Source organism: Humulus lupulus, chromosome 1, assembly GCF_963169125.1.
Source record: "Humulus lupulus chromosome 1, drHumLupu1.1, whole genome shotgun sequence".
Taxonomy (NCBI): Eukaryota; Viridiplantae; Streptophyta; class Magnoliopsida; order Rosales; family Cannabaceae; genus Humulus; species Humulus lupulus.
The window spans coordinates 198,597,534-198,622,929 of NC_084793.1; the positions used below are offsets into that span (position 1 = coordinate 198,597,534).

General features: G+C 39.5%; 1 protein-coding gene across 1 annotated transcript; it reads right to left on the reverse strand.

Moving 5' to 3' along the window:
* Nucleotides 1–6,076: 6,076 nt before the first annotated feature.
* Nucleotides 6,077–7,609, reverse strand: LOC133802286 (uncharacterized). Its single transcript, XM_062240567.1, has 2 exons — nucleotides 7,429–7,609; nucleotides 6,077–6,435 (listed from the first exon to the last, which is right to left on the reverse strand). The coding sequence occupies exon 2, from the start codon at nucleotides 6,417–6,419 to the stop codon at nucleotides 6,213–6,215; it is 207 nt and encodes a 68-aa protein (XP_062096551.1). The 5' UTR covers nucleotides 6,420–6,435; nucleotides 7,429–7,609; the 3' UTR covers nucleotides 6,077–6,212.
* Between the last annotated feature and the right edge of the window lie 17,787 nt (nucleotides 7,610–25,396).

Sequence of the window (25,396 nt, forward strand, 5' to 3'; positions counted from 1 at the left end):
AAGCAATCAACATTCACTAGCATTTAATATGCAATCCATGTCCACATATATCAACCAACATGCTTCAATAACAAACCATGCATGTCATATACATATACAGGGTGCAACTGTATTCATACATTGTTTTCTTACCTCTGGTTCGAGTGAAAATTATTATAAGAACGACCCCTGAGAACGATCAATCTTTTAATTCCTTGACGGTCACCTGGTCATAACCAAAATATAGGATTCATCAATGAAAATGATAACAAAGGGTTCCCAAACCAAAACCTAGCCTCCGAGACATCGAATCCCACTAAACCGGGTAGTAGAATCGATCTCGAGGCCTAAGGCTTGAATCCCCAAGCTGAAAACACAATTCTAGCCAAAATTGCCCTAAGGGTCGCGGCCCTCCCTAGCTGCGCCGCGGCGTGCCCCTCAGACAGAGGTGGCCTTTTCTTGTCAAGCACCATGGGCCGCGGCTCACCATAGCCATGTCGCAGCTCATTACGTAAAACAACCAAAGACCAGCATACACCAGCTCGACATCCCCTGCGTTTTCCCTTGGAACCAAACCTTCAAACAAGTTCCAAACCTCCTCCAAACACTCAATCCAACCCCCAAACATCATCTATATCAAACCCTCATCAAAACCCAAGTTAAACATCAATTAAACTTCCATCAATTCAACTATCCATCAAGAGAGTTACAAACTAAAAACGCAAAGCTAAAACAGAGTACAACCAGAAACCAGTGGCTAAAACTCACATCAAATATGAGATTAGACCTCCTTCAATAGCTGAACCAAGTCTACAAACCCAGCCCCTTGATTTCCTAGCTTGAAACCCCACTTTGAGCTCAAAAACTCCAAAGGAGAAATGGAAGGAAATGATGTACGGGATGAAAAAGGAAAACCCTGTTTTTGCTCTGTTTTTCTACAGCCATCTAAAGGTCATATACATCCAACCAAATGACCTAAATTCCCCTAAGTCATTAAAAGTTTCTAAAACCTTCCCAAGGGCAAAATTGGTACTTTCGAACCTATACCGTTAATTATAATTAACGCTCTCCAATTCCCGCTAACCTCAACAATCTCAAACACCAATAATTCACATCCTGTTACCCTATAATTCCCGGTAACGCCCTAATCATTAAAAACACCCCGAGACTCACCCCGAGCCCCGAGCTTAAGCCTGTTATGACCAAACCGATAAATTATACTTAAAGATCGTCTCATGCCGAACAACTCGAATCAATCCACATTATAATGTGGCCTCACAATATATCATTGACATGCAAACAAATATATACAATTATGCCCTCAACGGGCCAAATTACCAAAACACCCCTGTAAACAAATGTGGACCCACATGCATGCATTTAACATCATATTATAATATAATTCATATAAACATACATGAATTCATTTAATGGCATAATTAAACAGTTATGGCCCTCCCGTCCTACTAATCCAGCTATTAAACCATATTAGGGAATCCGGGGTATTACAGTAACTCAGTAAGTGGCGCTGTAATAGTGGCATAGTGAGCCACAAAACAACGATAATACCCCGTAAGGCCGAGAAAACCCCTCAACTGTTTAAGAGTTTGTGGAATCGGCCAATTGACCATGGCTGCTACCTTCAAAGGATCGGCCTGTACTCCGTTGGAGGAAACTATATTGCCCAAATACTCAATAGTCCGCTGAAAAAATTGGCACTTGCTGAGTTTAGCAAAGAAGGTGTGTTCCCTTAGCAACTGCAGTACCTGTTTTAAATGAGTAACATGCTCCTCCTCATTGCTGCTATATTTGAGAATGTCATCGAAGAAAACAATGACGAAATGACGCAAAAATGGGTGAAAAACCTGGTTCATAGCTGCCTGAAATGTGGATGGGGCGTTAGTGATTCCGAATGGCATGACCACAAATTCATAGTGTCCCTTGTGAGTACGGAAAGCTGTCTTGTGAACATCTCGTCTATCCATACGAATTTGATGATAGCCAGCCCTCAAATCCAATTTAGAAAACACCTCAGCACTGCCCAATTCGTCTAGCAACTCATCAATAGTCAGAATAGGAAAACGATCTTTGACTGTAATTCCGTTAAGAGCTCTATAATCCACGCAAAATCGCCACGTGCCATCCTTCTTCTTAACAAGAAAAACCGGAGATGAGTATGGGCTGGTGCTTTGTCGGATAAATCCTATTTCCATCATTTCTTGCACCAACTTCTCAATGACGTCTTTTTGAAAATGCGGGTACCGATAAGGCCTTACGTTCACAGGAGGTGAACCCGGTTGTAAGAAGATGCGATGGTCCACACTTCGGTAAGGAGGCAGCTCCTTGGGTTCAGTAAAAATGTCGGCATATTGAGTGAGAATAACCTTGCCCGGTGCTGGAAAATGTGCCTCTAAATCAGGTAAGGCAGCCACGGTCGTGCCTTGGTCTTCCAAAACAGCAGACAAATGGTACAACATCTTCACGTCACCTTCTTGCAATAGGGCATTAAATTGAGCGTAAGAGAGCTGATGTGCCGAAACATCAGTCGATCCTTTTAACTTCACCACACTACCTTTCCATGAAAACTCCATAGTGAGTTCTTTATGATCATGAATACATGGACCTAAAGTCTGCAACCATTGCATTCCGAGAACCACCTCTAGACCAGAAATCGGCAACACATAAAGATCCACAACAAACTTGTGTCCCTGCAAAACTAGTTCGACTCCTTTACAAATCTTCGAACACAAAAGGAAATGCCCATTACCCATATAGACTTTGAATCACTTGGTCTCCTTTGAAAACTGCTGTAGTTGATAAACCAAGGCCTCCTGGATAAAATTGTTGTTGCTGCCCGTATCTACTAGCACCTCCAAGGACTCTTTGCCGTGTTTGGCAGTAATACGAAAAATTCTGGGGTTCATCGAATTCGAAAGTGAATTGAGACTCACTTCCTCTTCTGCGGTGTCGAAGTCTTGTCCGTCTGTTTCAATTCCTGTCTCAAGCTCATCCTCTTGAACACACATAATCAGCATCCTATTCTTGCACTTATGACCATAACTGAATTTCTCATCACAAGTATAACAGAGGCCATTCTCGTGACGGTCTTTCATTTCAGCGGAATTCAATTTTTTTATAGGAAGAGGGGCGATACCTGCCTGAGTTATTGGTGGCTGATTTGTAATGGTGGGAGAAGTGTAACCATGTTTAGAAGCAGTAAAGGCAGCTGGCGGAGTGAATGGGGTAGCCGTCACGGCCCTCGTTGACCAACTCGAGCAGTGGCCCTCCGATTTTTGTTGACTTACTAAATCCTCATTCTGATCCTCAAATAACTGAGCCTTTGCCATAGCGTCCACCAAATCGATTGGTTTGGCCAGCAACAATTCCCGTCGAATGTCCGACTTGAGTCCCCATATAAAAAAAATTCAAGAACATAGAATCGGCCACACCTGAAATGCGCAACATGAGGGATTTGAATGCCACCCGGAACTGAGAAACACGACCCGTTTGAGTGAGCTTCGAAATCCTGCCCAGAGGATCATCATAGATTGAGGCCCCAAATCGTAGTTGCAATGCCGAAATGAATGAGTCCCAGTCTGTAATTGAGCCTCCCTTTTCCATCCATTGGAACCAAGTTGACGGAGCTCCATCCAAGTGAAAGGCGACTGCAGCAAGTCACGTAGCTGGGGCAACTCTGTGCAGATCAAAAAATTTGTTGATCTTGTAAATCCAATCATCAACATTCTGACCATCAAAACGTGGAACCTTAACCCGCAAAGTTTTGATAATCGAATTCAATTCACAGGAGGCGAAATCAGCATCAAATTGCCTTCCCTACTCATGCGGCACATGCTCATGAATGGCACTTGCCTCCCCACCCATGCTCGGCGATGATGGTGATGACAATTGAGCCAAACGTTCATCCAGCAAAGACTTGAGATGCTCCAGTTGGGACTCAGAACGTTGTTCCCATTTGAGGTCCAAAGCCTGCAAAAGTGCTACAATCTCTTCGTTCTTCATAATGAAGGAGGAAGAAAGCAATGAAAGCACCAGTGTTAGTGTCAAGCTCTCTTCGAGACAGAGAAAATCTCCAAGGCAATCAAATTGCTATTTCATTCAACATAACCCAGTATTTTCATTAGCCAAACAATATATACTCTCTAGCCAAATACAAATTAACTGAAATTAGTTACATGACCTCACATACTCTCAACTTCCCAGCCTCATCACGTACTCCCTCATCCAGCAAGGCTTCGCACACTCCCTTTTGGCACACGCTTGGTTCTCCCATGCTTTGCTGTTGCTCGGGTCTCCTGCCTCTGCGTTGTGTGCCTCTTAAGCGAACACAGCTTCTTCAGCATCCTGGGCCGAACCCTTTTCCCAGCTTCTCATATGTTCTTGCACTCCTTTGGGCTCTAACGTAATTGGGCCAACCTCTTGGGCTTCACTAACAGTGTACATATATATGAGTGTAAAATATGTGACCTTCCATAAGAAATTTCATTTGAGTGACATTTATATTAATTATTTACATCACATCTTATAATAAAATTATTGTTATTTTATTTCTTTCCAGCCATATGAACTTTTTTCTACACATTTGAACATCCTACCCAAGTTAAAAGTGAATGTTGGTATATCAATCAATAGTTTTGTCACGTCTTTACATTGTACTTTTTTTTTTTTAATAAAAATATTCCAGATTGCATAAAATAGTTATGCCTATATATGAATATGAAAAGATAATTTTATCCCCTATCTATTATTTGAGTTTGGTTTCAATCTCTTAATAATTAATTGTAGAATGTGATATGTATTCATTAAAATTATTTCCAATTCATTACAATAATAGAATTTTTTTTTTTTTCGTTTTTAATTGATTAGAAAAGTATGTCTAAATGTGAGTTACAATATAATTTTTTTCTCTATGTAAGAAAAGATTCAATCCTCTAATTTTGATAGGAAGTTTGGGTATAATGATATTTAAAAAAAAAAAAAATTGTATCACATATTTCGTATTGCAATAGTTATTGTATTTCTTGGCCACTTTCAACTTTCTTGTGCAGAGTAGAATTTCCTTCAAATTATATATTCCCAAAAAGATCTCCAACTTATACAAATTTAAAATAAGTGTATATCCAATTTTAGTCAATTACATATATTGTTATTTGAAATTAAATTGGTCTAATTACATAAAAATTTATGTCCATATATGAGTCTAACATATATTTATATCCTCCTTTATATATCATAAATAGTTTGGTTAGAAACATATGACATATGTTTGTTTAAACAAATTAATCAATACTTATTATAATATTTTAATTTTATTTTGGAAAAATCACTATATTATTATCAAGAGCGCGGTATTATTTTTTAGTTTAGACATGTGTCATGGATGAGTCAGCAAAATTATTTTAGAATATTCCATGTATAATTATATTAATATTTTTATAACATAAATTCAAATAAGTGCATTTATAAAGGGAACATGAATTCTAATTCTCCAACAACACTCTTAATATGTAATTACTTTTCTCTACAGTTAAAAACATTTTTATAGTTGAACTACTATAAATTATTTGTGTTATTTATTTATTATTTTTCACAAATTGTACTTTAATTATTTTTTTCTGTGTTCTTTATTTATTATTTTTCACAAATTTTACTTTAATTATTTTTTTTTTCTGGCACAAGCCTTCCAATAATTGACAATTTCACACCTAAACACATTCGTAAAAGATTATGGAACAAGTTTGCATCCTCGCTAGTCTCTGAGTTTTTCTCAGCTAAATTTTGTGACAGTTTTTCCAAGACTTTATTTCTTATGCTATAAAAAAGTAATTCCACTAGTGGAGTAATAATATTGCTTCAATTACTGCCAAATCCTCATAAAAAGACCATCTATAGTCTAAACCTGTTAAAAATGATTTGTGTTTGGAATTTTTCTTTACAGAAAGCTTCCAAGACTGCTTTCTGGCAAGTTTAAGTTGACCTCTTGGTTATAAGCCCACAGAGCGCCAAACTGTAACAACCACCAATATTCAGAAGCGAAAGTAAACAAAGCAAAGGGTAAAATTAATATGTATTCGGCATGTAAGTAAAATAAATTTCTATAGTGTTGATATTTAATGAAGAAATATTAATCCAGCAAGAACTTATTGTAGGAAAAGAGTAACAAGAAAAACTTATCTCGCTTTAGACAACAAAACAGAATACAAGTAAACATGTAATTAAACTTTAGATGGCAAACTTGGTTCAGCCTCTTTCTTGTTCTTTTGACCCTCAAACTTATCTATGGCCACTTGCAGCTCATCTGTTCCTCCCACGGCCCTCATGGTGTAGAAATATACCCCAAAGACGAACGATGTCAATCCACCGGCAACTACAAAGTTCTTGGTCTTAGGTGCAAGGCTCCCAAATCCCGAAAGTCCAGCCATCAAGCTTCTTCTGATTCTGTGACCCAAAATAAGCAAATAAAAATGTATCATGGATCTGTTACGGGCAGGAAAAAGGACAGCAGTAGTAGTATACATAACAGAAACAGATACTAGAGAATATAACAGGAAATTCATAATTGCACTTAAATTAAGAGATCATAATAGTTTAAGAGCTAACCCATATTTTTTAGAGTTCTTTATATAATATATAGGTATGCATGATGTGTATACTAATAGATGGTCAGAATTTATCAATCCGGTTAATCATTTAAGTTAGTTCCTGATCAACTTACAGAAGAATCAAATTAGTACTGAGAAGAAGTTTTTGTGTTCTCTAATATTCACAAATAACAAAGCAATCCCTTAACTTACAGAGTTCTCTTAGCAATGAAACATCTACAACGGAAATCAATCCCAAAGGAGTGAATTCACCAAGACCCACCAGATAATAAACTATATGAAGGAAATCCGGATTATATAAGGACCTTTAAATAAACAGAGTTGAATAAAACCTTGACTACGAATACAAGGCTGGAAGTAAAATGAGTAACTGATGCACAATAAACCTAAAACAATCAAGAGAGTACTAGACATATCGTCAATACACTGAATGTATTAACAGAAAATTCCATCGAGAGCATTACAAGCACAGATTCCAGGCATGCTCTCTATCAACGTGGATACAAAAGATCCTCTAGTAGTCTATGAAGTTTCGGCCCAGAATCATAAGAGTAATAACACCGGAAGGTGCTTATCGAACGAATTAATTGCCCCTGTCATTTAGGCTGACAATATAATAACATTGGGGTAGCAACCATATGATCCAAGTGATTGAGAAATCAATAAGAAACAACATAGAAATTAATAATTGTAGAAGAAAAAAATTTCTGTTCAATATGCTGTGTTGCAGGCAGAAAAGAGAACTCGAACGCAATACGAAACCCTAAACTCAACAAAATGGGGGAGAAATGCACATAATTGAGGAAAAATCATATCAATGAGAGCTTACAAGGCTGAAAATCCTGATTAAGTGAAGCTCAACCCGTATTCCAATTATGGCAGAATGAGATCAGCAAACCCTAACGCGCAGAGATAGCATTAAAGAGAGAATAGAGACAGACAGGGAAGCGCGAAGAGAGATGGAGAGGATGTATAGTTAGTTTGGTGTGCTGCGTTTCATTGAAATAAAACTGGGAAATTCTACAATACACATCTATATAATTGGGTGTGCCCTCACATTTTCGTTTTGAGAAAACCATGATTTTGGACGCAATTTTTTTGTTAAGGTCGAGTAGATTGCATCTTGTAAATTTAAAAAAAAAAATTGGTGACCAAATTTAAATAATATACTGCACATATAATTTTTTTTAATATACTTGAAAAATAATATATTTAAATTTATTTTCGACATTATAAATTATTTTAATTTTTTTAAAAATTTACATAATATATTAAATAATTATAATATATACAATCGTAACAAAAATATTAAACAAAAAAATCATTCAAATACTGAAAACAGAAAGATGTTGCATCATAAACCCAAAAGTAGAAGTGTACCGTGGAAACACCCATAAAGTAGAGGTGTAGTAGTAGTACGGATATTGGCGGCGATAATAACTAATTTTTTTTCAAAAGTTACACTTTAATACCAAAATCTTTTTTTGGTAGTAATAATACATAAATCTATAATTTTGGTACAACCGTTGGTACTCACAGTTAACTGTCCGTTAAGTACCTATGTGACACATTTTATTAGTCTAATTAGCGATAATAATACTCAAATCTTTTCAAAAGTTACACTTCAATACCTAATTTTTTTTAAGATAATACCTAAATCTACAATTTTAGTGCAACTATTAGTACTCATCGTTAATTGTTCATTAAGTATCCACGTGACACATATGCATTTTAAGATGATTTTAGACTAAATTCTTTAAATATTATAAAAACCATTATATATTTTAAAAAATCTAAAATATTATTAAAAACTAATTAATGATATGAATTTTTGGATGATTTTGAGTTTCAATTTTAATTTGAGTTGTTTTGAATTTACAAATTTTAGTTTTATTAATTAGTTTCTAATAATTTTTTGATTCTTTAACATTTAAAATGATTTTATAGTATTTAAAGAATTTAGGGATATTGACGGCGATAATACCCAAATTATTTATAAAGTTTTACTTTAATACCTAAATTTACGAGTATAAAAATGTGTCACGTGGATACTTAACGACCAGTTAACGATGAATAATAACGGTTGCACCAAAATTATAGTTTAATGTATTATTACCACAAAAAAATAAAATTGGTATTAAAGTGTAACTTTTGAAAAAATTTGGGTATTATTATTATTATTATTATTTGAAGGAACCATTAGATACTTTTAATGCATAATTTTTTTATTAGAAAAATTGGGATATTTTGGGACATGACTCTACTAATGCAACTCTTTTCTTATTAAATAATAATGTTGACATATCTCATATTTAATACTACTCTAATAGTTCTCATTCATAAGAAAAAACAAATGCGTGTTTGGAAACAACTATGTAATTACTAGGGTAGTAATTACATATCTGAGTAATTACACTATATTTGAAAATACAATGGTGTTTGGATGTTAAGTGGTAATTACTTATGAATTCCTATTGTCATGTTTGGTAAAACAGTTAGTAATTATACACAAAAATAATTTATGTAATAAATATTATTTAAAATCAATAGTAATTAGTAATTACACTCAATTCTCATATGGGGCTATGAAAATTGGAGAGTGTTTAACCAAAAATTGGACACGGTGACGTGACATTTGAAGAGGACACGTGGTAGTAATTGACATGAAAAATCTCAAGAGCTGGTCGAGATGAGTCAGTTGCTTGAGTAGACTTCATCAGCATGAAGGTAGTTGTCTGCCTTATAGAGGATTGAGGGCCCACGAAGCTTGCTCCTCGAAGGGAAGGATGCTAGTGAAGGCTTAGTCACCTTATGAAGTTGCTTGAAGGGAGACTTACTCGATCGACAAGTCATTAAAGCCAAATGATCCGAATTTCACGAGATATTATGAAATATCATAAGATATTTATGTAACTGATATTTTAATGTATTTTTTCTATTATTTTGAATGTGGAATCAGTTGTAATAATCTCACATTACACGTGTAGGGCCATTAAGAGACTCTATAAATTGAGACCTCTCATAGTCATTGTTTTCTTAAGTGCACTTTACATACAAAATCCCTATAGATTGTATTTTATCTCAAGGTTTGGAAACTCACTTGAATCTTGTTCTTCTTGATCTTGAGTCTCAGACCTTCTTGATTAATAAAAGTGCAAGTGGACGTAGGTCGTTACCAACTCTTGGGCACGAACCACTATAAATTCCTTGTGTTGTTTTACTCGATTTTAGCTCTTCAAATTATTTACTATCATTCATATTGACTCAATGTCGTTGAGCAAAACGTTGCTCAACATTTTGGAGCTATCATTGAGAGCTAAAATCCAAGATCATAATCTACTAGATCTTTCTAAATCAATGGCTATCACTACTAGAAGCAAAAGCCAGGAACTACAGGGGGAAACCGTACCACTGGACCATATCACTGCCCTTCGACCAGTCAAATTGCTCCACTACACCCTAGTCAATAGGTTCCTCCACCTGGAGACCTTCCTCCACGAGGAGCATTTGGGCTTGATGAGCCCCACATTGACTTAAGGGAAGACCTCAACCCCCATATTAAACAACTGAAAGAACTCATGGGACAAATGCAGGACCAGTTTGTTGCCATGCATGAGAACCAGGGAGAAGCCTAAGAAGCTGTATCTAAAGCCTTGAACAAGTAGAGACAAGACTTTCAGTCTTGGATGGATAACCGGCAGTGAGCCCTTGAAGCTTGTCAAGAAGAGGCTGATCATCGTAATATGGATGCAACAAGGCTGCTAGAAGCCGTCTTGCAGAAAACTCAAGTTGCAAGACCTCGACCAATGAACCTTCAACGTGAGAACACTGACCGAGAAAATGCTGAGGCTCAACGACCAGCTGGTCGAGCCCCAGAACTTGCTCGACCATCGAGATTCCAAGACCAAGTGGTTCCCCCTGTGCAAACTCAAAGTCATCACTCGGACAAGGGAGCTCAACCAGGAGTGCAACGTCAACTTCACCAAGATGAACAAGTGTTACCCAATCGTGACCAAGGTCAAGGTTGTGGTAGGCAAGTGTCTGGAGTTGGAAGGCTTGCTGATGGGAAACCAGGGCGAGCTTCCTCAAGAGGAGGGCAACCTCCTAATCAACAAAACCTAGGACTTGGTCAGTAGTTTCGACAACCAAGGAACAAACGACCAGCGAGTCAGAATTGAGGCCAACAACCTCAACATAATCATTCAACTGGGTGCAATCACGGTCATCCTCCAAGAAGAAATAGGCAGAGAAATGACCAAGAAGCAAGTATTAGCTATCAAACATCCTACCGGGATTGTTACGATGATGATGATGAAGGGGATAGTCGCTCCTACCAACCCCACAACAATCAATAATATGAAGATCGTCATAATGATGGGCATAAAAAAGGACAGTTTGTTCCGCCAAGGTAACCTCGGCCTTAAAACATCCTTTCTAGGGATAATGTGTAGCCTGAGGAACCATTTTTCCCACCAAGGTAGCACGAGCCAGCAATTTTTCTAGGTAGACCACCCCTAGTGCTCCTCGAGTAGAAAGCCAAAATGTTGGGGTGCAGCCTAAGGGAAGAAGTGTCTTTGCAAGACTTGGAAATTAGGGACGTGACTTGTGAGATGTCCTTGACCAGCTTCGAGAAGGCAATGGGTCTAATGTTGTAGGGCCCATTGCACCAGTAATCTCTCCAGCACCACAAACTGAAGCTGCAATACTCCTAGTCACTGCCCCAACAGTTATGCTATTGATCGCTCCGATAATTCAACCACAACTTGTTGCTCTTACTCAAATGGTTTGGGAGTTGACATCCCCGAAACTAACTGAAATTGAACCAAATCTTGAAACAATGATTTGAAGGTTGTAGTAGATGAACCAATTTTCCTCATTGTTGATTATGCAAAACACAAAATGAAAGTAATTGGATTAGAGATTTTGATTGTTGGGAATATATGACTTTACTCTTTACATATCAAAAATGAATAATGATAATAATGCAATATTCCAAACCCTAGATGTTAATCAAGATTCAAATTTAAAGTATGAGTGCAATTCTTGATAATCAAAGAAACATGTTCATGATATGAATGTTAATCTTCAATATAAGAAACTAAATGATTAAATGATGATAAGATGAATTTAGATACACTGGATCATTTATACCAACAATGAAAAGCATAATAGAATGAAAAAAAAATACAAGATTAGGGTTAGAGAGATACAACCTTGGTATTGTGCAACTTAAATCTTCAAACTTGGAGAACTTCTAAGGCTTATACACAATATGAATATTGTTGTCCAAAATCTCTATTCCAAGCCTTCCTAATTGCTTGAAGCTTCAACTAAGTAGAATGAGATTTGAGATTGAACAAACCTTGAAACTCATGCAAGTCAAGCAATGCTTGATGAGTTTCTTGGAGAAAACTTTGGTCTTAGAAAACTAGAGAGATAATGAATTTAGAGAGAGAGTTGGAAAGTGTGGTCATGACTTTTCAACTCTTATAATCCACATATATATATAGTGTAGGTATCGTCATTAGTCTAACCAATAGGATTAGAGCATTTAAAACACATCATTTGGAGCATTTTAAGTAAACTGTACGGTCCTAAAAGACCGCCCAGGCGATGCGTCGCCTGCTAGTAGGCGACGTATCGCCACCCTCTTTGACTTTGGACCCTTCATGGTCCTAAAATTGATCCAAATGCTACCAATATTTTTGGAAATGTTTGGGTACCTCATTGTATCACTTTAGACCCATAAAAGTCACTTTTAGATGACTTCTGCACAATCTCATGTTTTCACTTCTCTTTAAGTGAAACCGTTAAGTGCTTTGCACCTCAACGTGTAAAAATCTTAACCATTATATTTAACCAATCTCAATATTCCCCCACTTGGTTAAATATAATCCTTTCTTCTTAGCTTAACAATTTCGTTGCATAAAATAAAGTATCTTTCGATTTGAGCTTTATCTTAGTGAAAGTGTTACAAAGTCTTATCTAAGTCATTGGTATCTTATAGAATGAACCAAGTACTTCTTAATGATAAAACTGGTAACAACTCACACACCTCCACTTGACCATTCATTTTCCCACTTTTCTCGCTTAGCACTCATATGACCATGTGTTAATCCCTTTTATGAACTTTCTGGGGATAAACTCCAACTCCCATGAAAGGCGGCACCACTTCTAAGCACACATAGGTGAAGTTCTTACAACATCTTTGCTACCTTTAGAGATGCTTGTTGCACACAACTGAACTTCATTAAAAGCCTTAGGCTTAACCCTCACTCGGTAGCAACCAACACTAACCATCCTTGCATGGAACTCACGACTTTTTAGTGTTGAAACTATTCACCCAATAACTTGTTCTTACCCATTGTACTCTTGCCCTTGATGTTCACAAGTTTGGAGTTGGGTTGCCATCATTGGTGAATATATTATTCTAGGAGTTTTAGTCTCATCCATTTTGAAGTAGAACTTACTAACCTCTTCGCAAGAGGTTTTGTAAATGGATCCAACAAGTTCTCACTTGTCTTTATACATGAGATCAATATGATTCCTCCTCAAATAAATTTTCTCATATACTCTTGTCTTAGACTTATATGTCTAGACTTTTCATGTCATTATAAGCTCTAGCTAATGTGGCTTGTTTATCACCGTTGTGATATTCCTCATGAAATCCCTAAGCCACTTGGCCTCTTTGCCATTTGTCAATAGAGTTATAAACTCATTCTCCATGGTTGAGTGAAATATATGTTTGTTTCTTTGGGCCCTAAGAAACCTCTCCTCTTTTGTGCATAAACACCCAACCACTTGTAGAGAGATTATCTCATACACTTGATATCCAACTCGCATCATAATATCCTTCAAGTATCTTTAGGAACTTTGAATATTGGAGGCCTAGCTGCTTGGTCCTCTTAAGGCACCCTAAAAATATCTCAATCGCTTTTCAATGTTCCATACTTGGATTGTTAGTATACCCACTTAGTTTACTAATCGCTCTACCATTATTCTTTTCAAGCTTTATGCTTGAATCAAATATTGTATTCGCCTATTTGATTTTGAGATTACTAAACTTGTCAAGCACTTTCTCAAAAAAGTGAGCTTAACTTAAGGCATAACCCCCACTATTTCTTCTCACTTTTATACCAAAGAAGGTATCGGCCTCTCAAAGGTCCTTCATTTAGAAAGTTGAAGATAGAAACCTCTTTGTTTCTGTTATGCCTCTCATCTCATTACTCAAAATCAACAATCATCAATATATAGACACATCAATATGACATAGCAATCACAAGTCTTAGAGTATAATCACTTGTCCATTATTGTGTCTACACCCATCCGAAACAATAGCTTTATCAAACTTCTCATGCCATTGTTTCATAGCTTGTTTTAAATCATATAGTGATTTAACAAGCCTACACATTTTATGTTCATTTCTCCTTAGAACAAACCCTTCGATTGTTCCATATAAATCTCCCCATCGAGATCTCTATTTAGGAATGTCATTTTGACATCCATTTGATAAGGCAAATAAAACTCTTTTTGTGGTTGTCCTAGCAACCAGTGCATACGTGTCAAAGTAATCAATTCCTTCCTTTGTTTGACCCTTAGCTTTGAAGAATTGTATGTAATATCAGTGTGATATTTCCTCTAAAATACCCACTTGCACCCAATTGGTTTTGGACCTTGTGAAAGATCTACCAATTCCCATGTGTGGTTTTACATAATTGAATCTATCTCATCATTTATTGCCTCCTTCCAAAAAAAAAAACATAGTCTCACTAAGACATTGCTTCTTGGTAGGTTTTGGGATCATCCTCAACTTGAAGAATCATAGGAAATTTCCATGTGACTTCTTCAAGTCTACCGTAGAGTATCTCTACTTGAGAACAATTCCCAATTGATCCCAACTCTTTAAGCCTTTGGCTTCTCTGAGGCAATATAGGTTGCTCATCAACCTTTGGATCTTTCTCTTTAAGAGATTCTCCAACACCTATGGGTTCTTGAGAGTTTTTATCATAATATAACATATTCTCAAAGAACTTCACTTCTCTTGATTCAATTATCACATTAGATTCAAAGTCTAATAGCCTATAGGCCCTACTATTTGAGGCATAGCCAACAAATGCACACTTTACAGCACTTAGATCCAACTTGGTCCTTTTAGGCTCCGTGCTCTTGCAATAAGCAAGGCACCCCCACACTTTAAGATAACCTATGTTAGGCTTCTTTCCTCTCCATAACTCATTTGGAGACACATTATTCTTTTTCATAGGTTTTCGATTCAATATATGACATGCAGCAAGCAAAGCTTCACCCCACAAATTATAACACAGTTTAGCATGTAAAAGCATAGAGTTAATCATCTCAAGAAACACCCTATTATTTCTTTTAGCTATTCCATTTTGTTGTTGAGTGTATGGTGCAGTGAATTCATGTATAATGCCATATTGTTCACAAAACACATTGAAATCATTTGAAAAGTATTCACCACCTCTAAACTTCTAAGAGTCTTTATTTTCCTTTCCAAGTGATTTTATACTTCAGATTTATAGATTTTAAATGCATTAAATGCCTCATTCTTACTCTTAAGTAAATACACATAAATATACCTAGAGCAATCATCTATAAAAAGTTATGAAATATCTATTTCCTCATCTAGTCAACATGCCATTCACTTCACATAAATCACTATGTATTAAATCTAGCGAGTTTGAATATCTATCAACACTTAAAAAATGTTTCTTTACAATTTTAGATTTAACACATAATTCACATTTATCATGCTCATTCACATCACAATTTATTAAACCATATTTAACAACTCTTTTAATTGTGTTATAACCTATATGAGCAAATCTATTATGCCACAAAGTAATAGAATTAGAATTAATCACATTGCAAGATTTAGATGCCATATCATTAATGTCACTATCAAGAGCACAAAGTTTTATCATTCCATCACATGTAGAACCATTCCCCACTAAAGATCCCAATTTAGTCAAAGTGAGTTTATCGAATTCAAACTCCATTTTGATACCGAATTTATTCAATAGACTTCCACTCATAATGTTTCTAGTCATATCGGGAACATAGAAAACATTAATTAGGGTCACTTTCTTTCCATTAGCGAAGAAAACATCAATGCAGCCCCTTCCAAGTACCTTGGTTTCTTTTCATTTCCCATTTGGACTTCAAGTCCTACCTTTGCTCTTTCAAAGGCTTTGAAAAGAGTTTTATCATAGGTTGCATGAATGGTGGCACAAGTATCATACCACCATCTTTGCACCTTTCCTTGGGTTGCATCTACTTCACTCAAGGTTGCAATGATCTCAACATGAATTGCATTGGCCTTGGTATCATTACTTAGGTTTGCAATGATCTCAACATCAAATGCATTGACCTTAGTATCTTCACTTTCTTTGACAATGATCTCATCATCAATTGCATTGGCCTTGGTATCTTTGCTAAGGTTTACAATGATCTCAACATCAAATGCATTGACCTTAGTATCTTCACTTTCTTTTGCAATGATCTCATCATCAATTGCATTGACATGTTCACCTTCTCTTATGGTTGCATTAGTCTCATCACTACATGCATGAATCATGTCAATTCTTTTGGGGTTATTGTACGCCCCAAATACCCGCACACTTTGGCGAGTTAGAGAAGGGCCTAATTCGATTTGCCACGTGTCAACCGTCTACCAAGAGCTATTTATTACGGGCCTCTATCTAGCCAGCCCAAGCTGGTTAGAGATTTAGCTGCTACTTGGAGCCATCGTGTCAGCAATATGAGTGTCACGAGCTGGCGCCACATTAAGCTTGTGATGTGGCAGAGATCTGACACCCGAATCCTTGTAAAGTCAATCATGCAATATAAACGTGCGTATATCAGACATCACGTGTCTGTTCTATTCCTGAATTCTCAGATGCGCAGTATAAACGTGCGTGTTTGGACATCCCGCATCTGATTTGGGCCATGCGGCCCATTACCCATCCTTACCTATTGATTAGACCTCACTTCACTGTAAGGTTTAGGAGTTAATCATTAGTGTCATAGAGATGATTTGAAGGATAAAGAGATCACAGGATGACCCCATTGCCAACCCAGATATCATCTTCCTATAAATACCAAGACCCTGGGTAGTGTAAGGGGTTGGGATATTTTTGTAAAGAAGCACTTTGTATGAAATAGTAAGGAGATATCAATAATATCGGCTGGTGGACTAAGGGTATTTTAACCCCCGAACCACCTAAAAAAAAGGAGTGACTGCTATTTCCTTGCAATTAATTCTCACATCCTAGACTACAATTCTTTTCATATTACAGTTTATCAATCAGCACTAATCCATCCTATTTATTCGTATAATTATCTGTTGGCGAAAAACCGCGTCAACAGTTTGATGCTTTTCATTGAGAGTGTTTAGATTAGTGCTATCACAAAAACTTGATCATGGTGGTTTCTCGGTCGAGGCATGGTAACGAGGCGGATCAACATGATGGGTAGGAGGCCCACCATGCCGCCATATCCAACGAACCAAACCCTGAGGTCCAACAGTGATTGGGAAAGCAGTCGATGGTCTAGGACTACACCGGAAGTTTGGCGCCCTGACCGCCAAATCTGAACCCGGGTTACCTGACGGCGATAGAAATGGAAAACATATAGTTGAGGAGTCAGCTATCCAGAGCAAGTAAGCAAATCAAGGAAGTCTTGGCCCGACTACCCCTCTTGCAACCGACGTTAACATCAGAAAGAGGCAAAGCGGGAGTCGCAAGTCTCGTAGGGATAGTTAGCCCAGACCCAGTCGATCGGTCAGAACCTCAACCCCAAGTTCTGTGCCCATGTCACACCATAACCAGGAAGCTATGTTTGAGGAGTTTCCTAGGGCCAATCAACAATTCAACCGATCAGTCAGAACCTCAACTCCTAGTTCGGCTCCACCATCGAACGTGCCCAGAAGGGCTTGTGGCAGCTCGCGGAGGAGGACCAGGGAAAGCTCGCGTAGAAAACCTGCTCCGGCCAGCCCTCCCGTGCCGCGGTCAGACCTCCGGGCGCAGGAAGCTAGAGACAGTAGAGTAGAACGACCGCGAGCTAGTTTGATCCACCCGGACAGGACTAGGATCTCTTCTTCAGTTAGGCATCCCCCATCGCCGATAAGATACCCATCCCCTGCACGTCCAATTCGAGACATTCTGGCGCACGGGAACAGCAGAAGGAATCCTCCTCCCGCTGGTCCTTCCCATCTCCCACGAGCACGCGGGGAGGTCCCGGATCCCCACCCCCGGCAGCAGGCTCCAAGCTTGTCCAACGGGAGCCACCGGACTGAGAGCCACAGAAGTGGCAGATCCGGTGGAGACCTGTGTAATCGTTTAAGTTTGCCGCAAAGCCCTTGGACCGCCTTGAGGGCCGACCTTCAAGATCGCCTCAACTCGTAGAGGGGGGATCCGTCCAGAAATGACAATCATGCTTACTGAGAGGATGGTCTTTCCGAAGTACATGTCAGTGGGAGTGTCCTACCAAACCAAGCCCAAGCTTGGAGGGACAATAACCCACCTAACGCGTACAATGGAACTGGAGCTGTTGAACAGCCCCAGAACAACCAAGGGACTAAGAACCAGACCCTAGAATGGTTAGCTCAGATGGAGGAGCTAATGAAGAAACTCTTGTCAGAAAAGGACAAGGACGAGTATGACTCGGGGGACGAGCTCGAGCTTTTTGCCCTTAGCATAGCAGCCACGACGTATCTGTCGGGTTTCTGGATGCCCCATTTGTCCAAAGTCGATGGGGACGGGGACCCGTCGGATCACTTGGGTATGTTCAATACCCTGATGATGGCCCATAATATCGGCCCCGAGCTGAGATGCTTGATTTTCCCTTCCACCTTAATCGAGCCAGCTAGACAGTGGTTCAAGCAGGGTAAAAAGCAGTCCATTAGCTCGTGGAAGAATTTTTCTGCCGATTTCAAGAGGGCATTCCGAGCTTCTCAAGCTGCCCGCATCAAAGCTGACACCCTGGCAAAAGTGAAGCAACAACTTGGGGAACCTTTAAAAGCTTACCTGAGCAGGTTCACAAATGTCGCGGCTCGAGCTAGGGATGCGGACGATAGTTCCAAGCTTATGGCTTTGAGGACTGGAATCCTCGTTGGAGGGAGGCTATGGAACGAAATCCAGAGAAGAGGTGTCAGCACCGTGGATGAATTCCTGAACAAGGCACAACAGTGGATAAACCTGGAAGAGCCACGAGCATCGGTCACGGGAACCAGCCAAGGGGGTGGAAACAAATGTCGTGTTGGAGCGGAAACAGATGTCGTGAAAATGACTCAAACTATTGCCTAGAATAACCAAGGGGGTGGAGGCAAGAGAAATGGGAGCGGCGAGGGCGGCCAGCACGACCCAAAGAAGAGAAAACCCGCGGAAAATTTTAAGCCAATCTACGCGGCTTATACTGAGCTCATGAACACTAGGGAACACATTTTCCTAGCAAATTCTGCCCGCCTCCCCTGGAAAAAACCAGATCCTTTGAAACATCAGAAGGCCAAGAGGGACCCTTCCAAGTTCTGTCGATTCCACAATGATATTGGCCACAACACTGACGATTGTAGGCACTTGAAGGATGATATCGAGACACTCATCAAAGTCGGACCTTTGGCTCAGTATGCGCAGAATCAGGTTCCTACTAGTCAGCCAGCCCCGGAAGCTATGATAAATCAACTCGGGGCCCGGGTAAATTAGGATACCCCTCCTCCTATAATAGGAGGAGAGATAACCACCATCTCCGGAGGCCCTCATCTGGCAGGCACGAGCAGAGGTGCCCAAAAGAGGTACGTCAATGAGCTGAAGTCTCATAAGGGAGTTGAATTTATTTTGGAGCAACATATACCCAAACATCAGCGATTGGAGAGGCAACCAATCAGTTTTACCAAAGAGGACGCTAGTCATGTCCAGTTTCCACATAACGATCCTCTGGTGATAACTGCACAGCTTGCCAATTAGAGAGTTAGGAGGATGCTGGTTGATAATGGGAGTTCGGTGAAACTGCTGTTCCGGTCTACGCTAGAAAAAATGGGGTTGTCTGTAGCCAAACTGAAGGCCACCTCCATGATGTTGTATGTGTTTTCCGGAGAAGGGTCGGCAGCGATAGGAACGATTAAGTTAGTATTAACCTTGGGAGAGGGACCCCGAACTATCTCAAAGCTCCTCAAGTTCATGGTTATCGAATGTCCCACCACATACAACGCAATTTTGGGCTGGCCTACGTTGATGGCATTTGAAGCCATAACTTTTATTCGCCACCTCGCAGTCAAATTCCCCTCCTCTACGGGGATATGTACGGCCCGAGGTGATCAGCTCGCCGCCAGGGAATGTTATAGCATTTCCATGAAGGGAAAATCATAACCCGGGCAGCAGATGATGACCATCTAGGGCGGAAGCGAGGAATCTCAGGAAGTAAGATCTATTCCTGGGATAGAAAAACCTCAGGAAGCCGATGGCGTAGGTATCACCTTGAGTGATGATATCAACCCAAGGATAGGCGAAGATAGATCCGAGCTCCATGCCATTGATGAGATCAAAGAGGTGAACATTGATCCTAGAGACCCTTCGAGGGTGGTTAGGCTCGGAAAAAACCTTTGTAATGAGAGAAAGGCGGAGCTGATGAAATTTCCACAAGAAAATCTAGAGGTGTTCACTTGGTCTCATGAAGACATGATAGGGATCAGCCCAAGCATCATCATGCATACCCTTAGCTTGGAAAAAAAACATGCCTGCGAAGTCTCAGAAACAAAGGTGCCTGGGCACAACCCGAGATGAGGCCCTAGAAGAAGAAGTAGCTCGACTTTTAAAATGCGGCTTTATTCGCGAAGTGAAATACCCGATTTGGGTCGCCAATCCTATTTTGGTCACAAAGCCCAACGGGAAGTGGTGGACCTGCATCGACTTTTCTGATCTAAACAAAGCATGCCCCAAAGATTGCTTCCCCTTGCCGAGAATTGACCAATTAGTGGATGCCACTGCGGGGCACGAGCTCATGTCCTTCATGGATGCATACTCGGGTTATAACCAGATCACCATGAACCCTGCGGACCAGGAACACACTAGCTACATGACCCCAACCAACGTTTATTGTTACAAGGACATGCCCTTCGGGTCGAAGAATGCGAGAGCTACATATCAGAGATTGGTCAACAGAACGTGTTATATTATTTTATAATATAATGTAATATTATTTTTTATTTATAATATAATGTTTTAGATTAAATAAATGTGACATAGAGTGTCACATATTGTAACATATAATAGAGAGTTACATTATTTGGATATATGTGAAATATCCAAACATGTAACATATTTGGTGTTACAAATTCATCACAAATTTGTAACTCCTAAATATCACCCATTATTGTGTAGATTTGTTGTTACACAATATTGAGATGAATTTCTTAAAGCCATATGAGAAATGGCTGATAGAGATGTGATTTTAACTCCCATATTGTGTATGGAAGTTACAAAATCAAGTGGGAATAAATTGGAACGTTTTGAAAAAACTGAAAAAATGTGTTGCTGAAATTGACTGAGGGTCGCGGCGCCTGGAACAAGCGCCGCAGCCCTAAAGGCTGACAGCTTCATATAATTTCGGTTTTTATCCAATTTTGAACGATTCCAACAGCCAAGTAACTCCCAAATCTCTATTTTAATTCCATAAAACACCCAATTAATCATTGGTAACAGCCATGGGGGTTGGTGGAATTTGAAATTCAAAGGGTGTCTCTAAACTCTATAAATAGGAGCCTAATGCTCACTTGTAAGACACACCATTTTTCTATCCACTAAAGCACTTGGATAGAAACACCTTGAGGCTTGATAATTCCATAAAGCATTTCCAAAAATCTGAGAGAGATCCCTTAGTGCTTGAGTTAGGGGGAAATAAGCTTTTGGACAAAGGTTTTAAACCTTGTTCAAGTTGGTGATTCCCAATCCTCTTCACTTAGGTTGTGTAAGTGAGAGTTTGTTTGTGGTTTATGTTCTTCCTTTTATTCTATTGTTCTTCTTCTTATTCTCTTGTTTTATTTACTTGTATATTTTGTTTAAGAGTTGTAATCTCTTCATTTGGTCCAAACACTTTATTTTATTTGTAACTTTTGTTTTGAGTTGTATTTTACTATTCTCTTCTTCTTCATCATCTTCTTCATTTCCTTTGTTTTATTTGTATTTTCAGTTATAGAGTTGTAACACTTTATTTAATCAATCTTGTCCATTGTAATATTTTGCATAGAGTTGTAACATTATCTTACCATTTCCATTGAGGAAATATTATTTTTCATAACAGAATGTTCGCTAATCAGATCGGGAAAAATATGGAAGTATATGTTGATGACATGTTGGTCAAGTCAAAATAGCCGATAACCATGTTCCCGACCTGAAGGAATGTTTTGAGATCTTAAGGAAATATGGTATGAGGCTAAATCCCCAAAAATGTACCTTCGGGGTTGCGTCAAGAAAATTTATGGGTTTCATAGTCAACACCCGAGGAATAGAGGCGAACCCCGATAATATCAGATCGCTACTTGAAATGCCATCACCCCGGTCGTGAAAAGACGTCCAAAGTCTGACAAGAAGGGTGGCAGCCCTTAATCGGTTCATTTCCAAATCAACCGACAAGTGTTTGCCATTCTATAACCTACTCTGGGGAAATAAAAAGTTCGAGTGGACTAATGAGTGTGAGCATGCTCTCCTCTACCTAAAATCACATTTAGCTGAGCCTCCTGTGTTGTCTAAACCAACAGCAGGAGAGCCTCTTTTTCTTTACCTAGCTGTCACAGAAAGTGCAGCTAGCGCCATGCTGGTTCGGGAAGAAGAGCAGTCTCAGAAGCCGGTCTATTACATTAGCAAAAGGCTCCTCGGAGCCAAATCTTGATATCCGTTGATGATAAAAATGGCATTCTGCCTCATCACGGCATCCAGAAAGCTCAGGCCATATTTCTAATCCCATTCAATCCACGTCATTACCGATCAACCATTAAGGCATGTATTGCAAAAACCTGAGGCATCGGGACGTCTTTTGAAATGGGCCATCAAGCTCAGCCGATTCGAGATACTATACGTACCGCGAACTGCAATCAAAAGCCAAGCTCTGGCTGATTTCGTGGCAGAGTGCACTGGATTACAAGAGGAATCGATGGAAGAACCGGTGCAGGCCTTGTGGAAAGTCTTTGTGGATGGCTCATCTAATGAGAACGGGTCCGGAGCTGGAATCATTTTGATCTCCCCAGAGGGACACCGTTTCCACTTCGCGTTATGATTTGGATTCGAAGCATCCAACAACGAGGCCGAATACGAAGCTTTATTGGTTGGGCTAAGGGTGGCCCAGGAGCTGAAGGCCAGGGCCATGCAATGCTATAGCGATTCCCAGCTCGTGGTTAACCAGGTATCAGGAGAATACCAGGCGTGGGGAACCAAGATGGTGGCCTACCTGGCCAAGGTAAAGAAGGAGCTATCCGCATTTGAATACAACGTAGTCGAACAGATCCCTTGGGAGTAGAACGCCAATGCCGATGCCTTAGCAAAGCTCGCCACTTCCAGGGAAGCCAAAACCTTGGGTTTATGTAACGACCTAAAATCGCTAATATGGCTTAAGGGCCTTGATTAGTGTGCCGGAAGGGCGTAATTGGTTTATGTGTGAATTTATTGATTTAATGCATGATTACATGATAAGCGTGCTTGTATGATTATATGAATGTTAATGCTATATTTGTGACAACCACATTATTATGTGGGTAAATCTGCAGCGTGCGACTTGAGGCGATCCTAAGGAGCTAATTAGGGAGAAGTCACAACGGGGCTTAGAATTTGACTTGGGGTAAGTCAAGGGGTAATTTGGGTATTAGATGATTATTTGGGTTATCGGGTTATGGAAATAAATATATGGAGATATATTTGAGGTTAGGAAGATTAGGCGGGAATATTGGGGAATTTTTCCATTTTGCCCTCGGAGACGTTTCCGGCACCCCGAGCCTCTGGATTGATTTAATTAACACAGGGTTAGACTTAACAAAATAGAAACTAGTGGAACAAAAGAGATAAACCGACCCTTTAATAGTTCTTCTCCTCTTCTCTCTCAAGAAAGCTATAGAAATCTAAGGTGAATTTAGCTGGAAATCTTGTGATTTGAGCTGAATTTTGAGGAATTAGCTCAGCTCTAACCAAGGAGCACTCAACCAAGGCCAAGGTAAGAATTAAGTTTTGTTTTTGGGTGTTAGAATTCTGAGTTTTGGCTGAATATTAAGGGTTTTTATGGTTTGAATATTTAAGGACTAAATTGGAGCTGAGAAGCTTGGGTTTTGGCTCAGAAGTTGTTAAGGAGGTGGTTCATCAAAGAAGGTAAAATTCAATTCATAATTTAGAGGTTAAAATTTGAGTTTGCATGACTGGTTTTTGTGTTTTGAGCTGCTGGGTTTCAGAAATCAAAATGAGATTTTAATGGGTTTTTAAGCTGGATTTCTGTTGGGTTATGCTGTTAGAATCATGTTAAAAGTCTTGTGATTAATGGTTTTTGGATTTAGGGTGCTTTGGGATGGTTTTGATTAAGGTTAGGATGTTAGAAGTGGTGGATTTTCTGGGCACGAAGGGTTGGGCCGCGACTTTGTTCTAGAGCGCTGCAACCCTACGAAGCAAAGGAGCCAGGGAGGCTCTGCCGAAGGGGAGCGCTGCGGCGCCACAGGGCAGGGTCGCGGCTCAAATGGGCATCAGAGAAGCTTAGCCTCTGTTTTTGGGGGCGGGCCGCGGTGCCAGTTCCTAGGGCCGCAGCTCAAAAGGGATAATTTGGCTAAATGGAGGTTTTAAGTGCGGGAACCTAACCTAGGGTTCTCGGGATCGATCCCACCACCGTGTTTGGTGGAATTCGATGTCCCGGAAGCTAGAAATTTATCCGGGAACCTTTGTTTAAGTATTAACGGAATCCATTATCTTTATTGTGACTAGGTGCTAAGCTAGGGCTCGGGGGTCGGATCGTGCTCAGGAGGCATCGCTTGTAATCAGTACACTTGAGAACTAAAGGTAAGAAAACTGCACCCGGTTGTGTGTTTGTAATGGGACTAAGGGTTCCCTTATATGTATGCTTTGAAAGAGTGGTATTATGCCATGTAAACAATAAACCAACGGCCTAAGAGTGCCAAGGTTAAACTAGCGCACAAGGCGCAACTCGGCCATTGGTAGCCGAGGACAGCTTACTATGCACTGAGCTCGGTTTAAGCGGGCCGGAGTCAGTGGGGGTAAATAGAGGGTGTAGCCTAAGTTGTCGGCCCTGATTATCATGTAACTTGGTTGGTATTTATGCTAGATGCATCTTTGATTCTAAAAATGTGCTATGTGATTAATGAGAGTGTTAAGTGTTTGATCATGCTTAAAGAATTATTCATCTGTTATTGTTGTTGTGATGGATACTATGTTTTCTTGTTGGGCCTTGGCTCACGGGTGCTACGTGGTGCAGGTAAAGGCAAGGGAAAGCTTGATCAGCCCTGACTTGGAGAGCTCTGTGGGCTGAATGTACATGACCAGCTGCTCAGCCGCCACGGTTGAGGGGAAGATAGGAACATGGGAACCAGAAATGTTTGTTTTGCCTTAGGATGGCTGATGGTTGTTCAAACTTTGGAAATTTTGTAAACTGACTTTCGGACACTGTTCCTTTTTGGGATCCCATATATATATAAAATGTTTTGTTATACAGAATGTACATGTTTAAGACCAAAATCTTTTAACCCTAGTTCATTAGTGGTTTCAGTTTCACGTTTTAATTAAATGACTTGATTAGCA